The following is a 10,781-nucleotide window of genomic DNA, read 5'->3' on the forward strand; positions in this document are numbered from 1 at the left end:
AACACCCTACTGCGTAGGGTTTGCCCAATTTGGTAAAAAATATTTAAGATGAAATATCATATAAATAAATGACCAGATAGCAGTTATTGATCATCCCGCCTGTGTGCTTCTAGCAGATGCGGCGAATGAAGCTGATGTAGGTAATCTCGAAAACACAAAACTTTAAAATTCGATATCTCTGGAACGAAACATATTCATTTCTGTCGATAAGTGATTCTTATGTAAAATTGTCCGGGGAATACGATGGAGAGGTAAAATCAAAAAAATTAGTTGGGGTGTTTTGAGATACGGCCGTTTGAAGTTCCCAATTGCGTAATACAGGTAGACAAAATAAATTAATCAAGATTTTGATCATGGAAATGGTTTCTACGTCCAATTTCCTTCAAAATTGAGTCTTAGACCGACCTTCTAAGATCCGGAGAAACTAGGAGGTTCGCTCCAAAGTCGATTTTTTGGGGAGGTACAAAAATGGAGGGGGTGGTCCGATTTGGATTCGGGATTCTTGCATGTTTTGATAGTATCAACAGCCCTGCCAAATTTGAGCAGGATCGGAGAGGGTCTCACGCACACTAGCACATCATTTGATTTGCTGGTCGGTACAAAATTTAACCTCACTTTTTTTCGTGTACGTACACGCAATACATGCGCACGTAGCTTACTCTATTGACTTGTGACATTTTTCACTGTAACTGGTGACTAGGATAAACGTTCTGAGTTTTTCAAAATGGCCGGTGATACATCACTCCGCAACGCAACACTCCTCAGTGCATCACGTTTCACGAATTTATTTTCCATTTCTTACGATTAGAGCAACAAGTTGGTTGGTTTGATTTGTATTTTTTTCTGACTGTGATTTTGGTAAATATAAACGGTTATCACACACACACCCCAAAAGTGAACGACGATTCCGCCTTGCCAAGTTACGGATTTTTTTTACCGATTCTTTGTCCGACTATGTGTGTATGTTATGAAATGTTAGATATCTCTATGTGGGGAGTTATGGCTAAACGAAAACGAAAAAAATCAAACTAACTCCCGCTTGCAGGACAAACTGTTTTTTTTTTTTAGTACAAGGTTGTGGTGAAAAGTTCCAGCTACTTTTTTGTTGTATGTTCTGAAATTTGTTAAAATCTATCTACAATCAGACAGTCCCAAAAAACGATTACTTTCTCATTCGAGGATGCGAGAGCTTTTTTGCTAGTTATTGGATAATGCTAATTTAAAAGACTACTTTTTCCCATGATTTGTTCTTTTGTGATTTTTTTTCTTTTAAATATATATATATGTTTGACTTGCTTGGCTGCACGAACAATATACACTACACCGATAAATAGTTTGAATTCAACACGATTGAAAACGATTTGAATTTGCAAAGTTTTTTTTTTTTGGTAGTACGGTCGTAGGCTAAATCATTTTAAAGATTTTGTTTTGCGTAGTTTCTTGATTCAAACATCAATGCTTTAAACATCCACATCACATTGCATTCGATAAGAGTTGTCTTGTTTCAGTTGGGTTTTGCTACAATTATATTTATATGGTTTTTTTTGTTGCACACAATCTTCAAAAGGTTTAGTACACTTTTGAACGCCCTTCCCACCCCATTTGAAGTTGCGCCCAAACTAGAGAAGGAGAGAAGCGCTGCCAACAGAAGAATCCACTAGAGAAAACATCACTCGCAAAGGGGCAAACAAATAAATAGAACTAGCATAACTTCCGGCGTTCCTTGGCTTAGTCAATGTTCAACGAAGACAGTCGTTTCTCAACGCTACGAAAAGGGAGAGTTTTATTTGAGAGGAAGAGATAGACAGTGTGGTAAGAGGAGAGCCCACTATACTTACGTTATTTCGATATCCTGAAACAGCTCGCCGATCCAGGCCACCGAGATGCAGTAGTGCTGGAACAGCTGCGTGAGCAGTTCCGCCTCGTCCAGCATCTCGATCCGCTCGACGCGGGACCTCTCAGGCGCCGGGATGCTGTTGTAAATCTGCACCATGTCCCACGCCCGCGCACCGTGCCAGCTGCAGTTCAGGAACCTGAAAGAACAACGTCGGATTCAGAAGGGATTTCATTCTATACACAACAAGAAGCAATACCTGGAGATCTGCGTGTCCAGCGAGATGCACGACTCGACCCCCGCCAGGCTGCAGCCCCGCTGCCGCAGGTTGTTCAGCATCACCTCGCCGAACCGGTCGTTCATGTTGACCTGCTCGTAGTTGACAAAGACCGCCGACTTGAAGTTCGAGCCGAACCACTTGAGCAGATTGTGACAGTTCTGGGACTCGATGTACACGAGCACGCACTCGGCCAGGAAGATGGTGGGCACGGTGAAGTCGATCTCGGACTGCTGCAGCTTGAGCGCCACCTCGTCGATGTTGCGCAGGTCGACGCCCACGATGTGGTAGTTGGACGAGTGCAGGTCGGTCGGGCTGAGGCGCACTTCACCGTCTGCAACGAAAGGTCGACACATTAACGACAGGACAAACAAATAAAGCCGGTGGACAAACCCTCGACGTGGATCTTCTCGAGCAGGATCTTGTTGCGCTTGATTTGGTAGCACTTGCGGGCCGTCACGGTGGGGAAGTCCAGCTCCACAAAGTTCGTGATCATGTGGCCCATCTCGCGCAGCCGCCAGTACAGCGTGTCGAAGCCGCAGCCCAGGTTGATGATTTGGCACTTGTCGCCGGTTTTCTGAAAGGGAGAGAGAGAGAGAGAGAAAGAGAGAAATAGAGAGAGAGAAAGAGAGAGAGAGAGAGAGAGAGAGAGAGAGAGAGATAAAAACGGTACTGTACCAAACCAGAAAGGACCTGAATGACGCAGTGACCTAAATTCTACGATTTATACAGCTGTGAATGCACAGCAAAAAATCTGATAGTAAAATCGCATGCAAAAGCATGCACATCACGTTCGTCAAAATAAACGCTTCATATAACACACTGCATGTACAATTTTTGCAAACACAAAAAAATGCAATCAACTGGATTCAAACCCACCACCAACAGTAAGTACTGGCGACTTAGCCCACTCGGCCATCAGGCCGATGAAAAGCTTAAAGGGTGTGTATATGAGCTTGACATTTCGGTCAAGTAGGTTTCCCATACTGATAAGCTATATATTTCAGGGGGTAAAATTACATAAAATAATACAATATTTATTTTACACCCAGCACTTTTACACGCAGCTGGATTACTACTTTTGTTTGTTTTTTTAACCACCATTTTTTTTAAGTTGGAAATCCTAAACACAATTCCTGGATTTGACAGCTGTGACTTTAATTTCCTGATTTTTTCAAATCCTGTCAATTTTTAACTTATTTAAAAAATGTACTTTATTTAAGTTTAAACCCAAAAGTATTTCATTTTACCTAAATTTTACTAAATTCACCTAAATTTAACCAATATTAACTACATTTATTTCTATTTACCGAAATTAAATCAAATTAACCTCGCTTTTACATGTAATTAAATACAGCTAGTTTTATCTTATATTTTTCTAATATTTGCTAATTTGACTAGTTTTAACTAAATTTAAATAATTATATCTACATTTCACTAAACCAAATTTATTTAAATTTTAGCTTATTTGAGCAAATTTTACCTAATTTATCTAAATTAAAATGAACGTGGCGCGGTGGTTAGCGGCTTCGGCTGCCGATCCCTAAGTTGCTATGGGGCGCGTGTTCGATTCCCGCCTTATCCTCCTGGCCTTCTATCGGATGGGGAAGTGAAACGTCGGTCCATTTGCGTAAAAGAGGTTTTGGGTGACTCACCACACATAACCTTCGGTCGCCTAGAAATGAGCAGAAACTTGCAACAGAGCCCACAAAAGACCCGGGGGTCGTTAAAGTAGATTGCTTTGCTTTTTTTGAAATTCTAAACATAAACACATTTCACTAAATTAAGTTCAATTTAACTTATTTTATTTAACTTAACTTAATTTTATTTAATCAAACATGGTTGATCTTAGTTTAACATAACACAGTCCAACAAGATTTTGTCTCTGAGACGAGTATATGTGTTCGTAGTAGAATTTTGCCTGCTGAATCCGAATCTGGGTCCAGAATTGCTCCAAATGGTCCCAATTTTGAGATACACCCGTTTAAAATGTTAGTTTAGGCCAAAATTAGCTAGTTTGTTGACTATTTTACAAAAGAACTATTGAATAAACAACTAAACCAATACATGTATCTTAAAGTTCACGTTTTCCCCTTTCTGAAACACCCCTGGTTTTTAAAATTCGATTGTTTCTACGCATATTTATAGCAATTTTAAAATTAGAATTTGACTTGCATGCAAGTTGGAAAAATTTGAATGAGAACCAACTGAAAATAAAATTTTAAAATGGCTATAAATATGCGTAGAAACAATCAAATTTTAATAACCAGGGGTGTTTCAGAAAGGGGAAAACGTGAACTTTAAGGTACATGTATTGGTTTAGTTGTTTATTCAATAGTTCTTTTGTAAAATAGTCGACAAAGTAGCTAATTTTGGCCTAAACTAACATTTCAAACGAGTGTATCTCAAAATTGGGACCACTTGGAGCAATTCTGGACCCGGATTCGGATTCAGCATGCAAAAATCTACTAGGAACACATATTCTCGTCTCAGAGACAAGAAACATTTGATTTTTTGTTGAACTGTGTAATTTAACAGAATTTAACTTAATTTAAACTCAATTTAAATTAATTTTCCTTTACTGTATTTCACATATTTTTTTCTTGATTTTGCTCAACTTTACCTAATTTCACTTAATTCCACTTAATTTAACGTAACACAACTATTGTTTTCAATATACAACTTAAAATAACCAAATTCATCTAAACTAAAAATGAACTAATTTCAACTAAATGTATCTGAATTTATCTAAATTTCGCATAATTTAACAAAATTAATTGAATTTATTTGAATCATACAAATTTTGCATAATTTAGGTAACTTAGATTTAATTTAATTTATTCAAATTAAGCAATTGTTTACTAAATTTTGCATAATTTAACTAAATTTTGAACAATTTAACTAAATTTTATTAAATTTATTTAAATTAAACAAATTCCAACAAAATTTAACTTATTTTAACTAAACTTTAGCAATTTAACTGAATTTAACTAAATTCCAATATTTTTTTAAAATTTCAGATGGAACTCCTTTCCGTGTACAAAAGTATTGGCTTGGAGTGGAGACGTATGCCCCGGCCCTTAACGGAATATCTACGTCATTCACTTGTTGCTGTAACTATGTTGAAAATTCCACGCAACATGACTTGCTGTGTTGCACGCCACTTCCCAAACACGGACGGGAAATTCAAGTGCCTAGAAGCAGGGAATTATGGATTGACACCGCAGATAGAGCAAAGTTCTTTGTCGAAGCCTGGTCACCGGGGTTACCCGGATATGGACCGTTCATTAGGACGAGATCCGGGATCGTTCTTTTTCGAAGAGTTGGGGAAGAATTTTACAAGCTATTCTTTCTGTTCATTTTTCAAGCAACTCCGCCTTTGTGCAATCGATTTTGATGGTTTTTCGGTTACAATAGTGTTCCGAGTCTGATGAACCGTTTTAGCTGTTTCACTTCCTCACACGTCAATCCGTATAAGCTGCCTTGTTCCCGGAGCAGGTAGATTTTGATGGCATATGTAATTTTTGCCATCCACCTGGCGTGATGGTTTTGAACTGTTATTTCATGTAAATTTCGCTGGTGTTTCCTTCAAAACGGCCAAAGTCAAATCAAGAAGCTCCTTACAGTCGTTTCTAGGAAAGTGAGTTACGCCTTTCAGGAAGCTAACCACCGTGTTATTCAACGTGCACCACTTCTTCGTGACACCAAAGGCGTCATCGTGACACCAAAGGCGCTATTTTGCGGGATGTAGTCCCATTTTTCCCGAAACCGCTTGAAAGGCGGTATTTCCGGAGATGTTGTCGGTCCAAAGCACACTGTGAATGCCTTTTTCAAAATAAATTGGAAGTCCATTCAGTACGTATTTGTAATTAAATTTAGTGGACCTGGATTCTATGTATTATGTCATGTATATACATATGTTGTTTACATTTCCCTTAACGTAGGCACGTTCCGAAGCAAAAAGTTCCATTTATAATTCCGGGAAACAGGTGAACCCTCCTCCACCTGCCATCATAAACAAACGTCCTCCCACCTCGACCTCCGCAAGCTCGCAGCCCCCCAAAAAAAGGCAACAAAAAAAAAAAAAAAAAGAAAACGAGCCCACTCACCTTGAAAAACTTTTCGATGCACATCTCGATCCCCTTGACCCGGGCAAAGTAGCCCCGGTTGATCTCCGGCGCCTTCCGCTCCGGGCTGCGCACAAAGTACCCGAGGAAGTCGTCCTTCCAGTAGCCCAGCTTGACCGCGGACCGCTTGCAGTAGCTCGCGTCGTCATTCGTCGAGATGACGGCCTCGTCGCAGGACGGCGGATGAAACGCCGGCGGTTCCATTCGTTCGGCCTCGCTGCCGCTGCTCCGTCGCAGAATGGTGCCGGCTGTTGGACCGCTGGAGGAGCGGAGTTCACTGGACGTAAAAGCGTTAAAGGGTCCTCTTGCGAGAACCTGCGAAATTTTTCCGGAATTTTCACTGACGACCTTCGCGAGGCTTTCACACACAGGAGGGCTGTTGCTGCAACTTTTTTGTTTTGGTTTTGACGGATTTGACAGAAACGGGCGCTGCAATCAACGCACGCACACACACATGCGCGGGAGGTGGTTGAAGTCTAGGATAAATCGTAACGCCACTTCACAGAGATTTCGTAACGAAGATGATTCGTTCGAGATTTTAGCGGGAAAAGTTCGCACGTGATAAACGCGAGTACATACAAATTTATCGAGAAATTAAAAGTGAGAGTGTGTGCAACATGGAGTTAAACTTTCTGTGCAGTTGCTGTGAAGGTTGTAGCGTTTGAAGATTTCTTTTGTAAATTTTGAGTAGAAACCACAAAAAATGTATTAAACTTAATTTAAATACCATAAGAACACCCCTCTTTGGGCCACTAAACGCACCGCATTTCCTCGCCCTCACACACACAAACGGCGATCAAGGCAAAAACACGACCACACGTTCGTGGTGTTTCCGGCCAGTTCGAGAGAAGGCGAGAGAGCGCACGAATGTAGGCCGTGAGCGAGAGAGGAGAACGACGGGATCGCGAGAGTTGCTGGTTGTTCGGCACGTCGACCGATCAACTCGGTCAGTTGGTTCCAGCCTAAGAAAGCAACCACACGCGTTTAAGCGAATCGTCGCCGAAAAGTAGAGTTCGAGTGGAAAGTTTGGAACGTCCGGCCCGCAGGCCGTCTCTGTTGGTGCGAGGTCAAGAAAAAGGCAGTCGGCGAAGGCCGCCGAATCTTCGGCTGCCGCGATCTACTCAGTGCGCCGGATTTTCTACTGGAACCGGCTCCGGCTACAACCGAACCCGGGAGTTGGCCGTGCGGCTGGAGGCCGCGACACGTGGCCGCGGGGCAACCCGACTGCACCTGGACGGCGTGGCGCAGTAGAAACCGGTCGCCGCGTGGCCGACCCGACGAGGCCGCGGAGCGGTGATGGAAGAGGCGGAGAAACGAGGCCGCGGAGCGGTGATGGAAGAAGTGGAGAAAGGGGCGAGGAGCGGGTAGAAAACGTGCAGTGAGACGTTGAGGAAGAGAAGGCCATGAGAAATGGACAAAAATGTGCTGCGATGAAGGTCGCGAAATAAAGATGTTGTGGGGCAAATAGCCAATTGTTGGTGTTGTTATTAGAGAGAAAGACTTTTTTTTGTTACAAATGGCGCCCAACGTGGGGCCCACACGGAAGAGCTAGTCTAGGAAAAGTGCAATTGTCTGGAATTGTTCAATGTGTGATCGATGAGTTTTGAGCCATAAGCTCGTTCAGATCGAGAATATTTGTGATTGGTTTGGGTAGGAGGAAAAGGGGCCGTGCCAAGAGTTTTTGCCATCACGATGGCGCTCAAATCACTTCTGGCAGGACTCGCTGCCATATTGGGCTTAGTTAAGTATAAGGATTTTGTACAATTTTGATCTGGCGAGCAGTAGAGGCTCGCGTACCTCAGTTTGTTTAAGGTTTAGTTGCTTCGGCAAACACGATTTGTTGCATTTTGGCACGGTGCCCAAGAGAAGAGAAGGACTGCGAGTTTTTTGCGAGCTACTGTTCGAAGCTCGCAAAAAACTCTGCTTTTGCGTTGGGGTTGTGTAGCGTTTGAAGATTTCGTTTGTAAATTTTGAGTAGAAACCACAAAAAATGTATTAAACTTAATTTAAATACCATAAGAACACCCCTCTTTGGGCCACTAAACGCACCGCATTTCCTCGCCCTCACACACACAAACGGCGATCAAGGCAAAAACACGACCACACGTTCGTGGTGTTTCCGGCCAGTTCGAGAGAAGGCGAGAGAGCGCACGAATGTAGGCCGTGAGCGAGAGAGGAGAACGACGGGATCGCGAGAGTTGCTGGTTGTTCGGCACGTCGACCGATCAACTCGGTCAGTTGGTTCCAGCCTAAGAAAGCAACCACACGCGTTTAAGCGAATCGTCGCCGAAAAGTAGAGTTCGAGTGGAAAGTTTGGAACGTCCGGCCCGCAGGCCGTCTCTGTTGGTGCGAGGTCAAGAAAAAGGCAGTCGGCGAAGGCCGCCGAATCTTCGGCTGCCGCGATCTACTCAGTGCGCCGGATTTTCTTCTGGAACCGGCTCCGGCTACAACCGAACCCGGGAGTTGGCCGTGCGGCTGGAGGCCGCGACACGTGGCCGCGGGGCAACCCGACTGCACCTGGACGGCGTGGCGCAGTAGAAACCGGTCGCCGCGTGGCCGACCCGACGAGGCCGCGGAGCGGTGATGGAAGAGGCGGAGAAACGAGGCCGCGGAGCGGTGATGGAAGAAGTGGAGAAAGGGGCGAGGAACGGGTAGAAAACGTGCAGTGAGACGTTGAGGAAGAGAAGGCCATGAGAAATGGACAAAAATATCCTGCGATGAAGGTCGCGAAATAAAGATGTTGTGGGGCAAATAGCCAATTGTTTGTGTTGTTATTAGAGAGAAAGACTTTGTTTTGTTACAAGGTTCCCATGGCACTTCGAAAAGTTTAACTCCATGTTGCACGCACACACTCACTTTTAATTTCTCGATTGTATCACTCGATTAATATACCATGTGCGTAGTTTTTCGTAGATTTTTCTGAAGCAATACAGTATTGTTGCAATATATTCAACGTGTGTCAATCTACTTAAAAATCGAAAAGTACCTTCCTTTTTTTTGAAAAACTGTACCGTTTTAAGTACACTAAAACCCCCGATTACGCTAAGGCGTTACGCTTTGTATTTCGTCGATTTCTCTGAAACGACGCAACATTTTTGCAATATTTTTAAAGCAATTTATGCGTCTTGTGCAGATCTACAAATTGATTTCAAAAGATTGTAGAAACATTACACTGTTTTCGAGAAATCAACCTAACAAAAAGCGTAACGCCTGAGCGTAATTGGGGGTTTTAGTGTACAGTTAAATTTCGTACAGTGCGCAGGCGTTACGCTTTGTATTTCGTCGATTTCTCAAACAACACACAATATTTTTGAAGTCTTTTTGAAGCAGTTTGGTTTGCTTGTTCCAATCTACAATTAGCTTCAAAAACATTTCAAAAATATCATGTCGTTTCAGAGTAATCTAAGAAACACAAAGCGTAACGCCTGCGCACTATGCGAGGTTTTGTCGATATTGAAGTGATCGTTGAGAGCGGGAGGTATCAAATTATAGAGGCAGCTGGCCATACAAAAATGATGCATGAAAATTCAAAAATCTGTATCTCTTGAAGGAATTTTTTGAACGATTTGGTGTCTTCGGCAAAGTTGTAGGTATGGATATGGACTACACTGGAAAAAAAAATAATACACGGTAAAAAAATAGGTGATTTTTAATTTAACTTTTTGTCACTAAAACTTGATTTGCAAAAAAACACTATTTTTTTTAAATATGTTTTAGAGGACATCAAATGGCAACTTTTTAGAAATTTCCAGGTTGTGCAAAAATCTTTGAGCGAGTTATAAATTTTTGAATCAATACTGATTTTTTCAAAAAATCGAAAAATTGGTCGCAAAAATTTGTCAACTTCATTTTTCGGTGTAAAATCAAATTTGCAATCAAAGAGTACCCCAGTGAAATTTGGATAAAGTGCATCGTTTTCAAGTTAAATCCATTTTTAGGTGACTTTTTTGAAAATAGTCGAAGTTTTTCATTTTTCAAAATTTGTGCACATGTTTGCCCACCTTTGAAAAAAATATTTTTGAAAAGCTGAGAAAATTCTCTATATTTTGCACTTTTGAACTTTGTTGATACGACCCTTAGTTGCTGAGATATTGCCATGCAAAGGTTTAAAAACATGAAAATTGATGTTTTCTAAGTTTCACCCAAACAGCCCACCATTTTTTAATGTCGATATCTCAGCAACTAATGGTCCGATTTTCAATGTTAATATATGAAACATTTGTGAAATTTTCCGATCTTTTCGAAAACAATATTTTCAAAATTTTCAAATCAAGACTAACATTTCAAAAGGGCCAGACATTCAATATTACGCCCTTTTAAAATGTTAGTCTTGGTTTAAAAAAATTGAAAATATTTTTTTCGAAAAGATCGGAAAATTTCACGAATGTTTCATAGTTTAACATTGAAAATCGGGCCATTAGTTGCTGAGATATCGAAATTAGAAAATGGTGTGTTGTTTGAGTGGGACTTAGAAAACATCAATTTTCCTGTTTTTAAACCTTTGCATGGCAATATCTCAGCAACGAAGGGTTGTATCAACATA

General features: G+C 41.5%; 1 protein-coding gene across 1 annotated transcript; it reads right to left on the minus strand.

The window, feature by feature from the left end:
* Positions 1-769: 769 nt before the first annotated feature.
* LOC6049915 (leucine carboxyl methyltransferase 1) lies at positions 770-6,645 on the minus strand. Its single transcript, XM_001866564.2, has 5 exons — positions 6,221-6,645; positions 2,505-2,688; positions 2,094-2,445; positions 1,839-2,033; positions 770-1,765 (listed from the first exon to the last, which is right to left on the minus strand). The coding sequence occupies exons 1-5, from the start codon at positions 6,440-6,442 to the stop codon at positions 1,729-1,731; spliced, it is 990 nt and encodes a 329-aa protein (XP_001866599.1). The 5' UTR covers positions 6,443-6,645; the 3' UTR covers positions 770-1,728.
* Between the last annotated feature and the right edge of the window lie 4,136 nt (positions 6,646-10,781).

This window comes from Culex quinquefasciatus, chromosome 2 (genome assembly GCF_015732765.1).
Source record: "Culex quinquefasciatus strain JHB chromosome 2, VPISU_Cqui_1.0_pri_paternal, whole genome shotgun sequence".
In the NCBI taxonomy this organism is placed as follows: domain Eukaryota; kingdom Metazoa; phylum Arthropoda; class Insecta; order Diptera; family Culicidae; genus Culex; species Culex quinquefasciatus.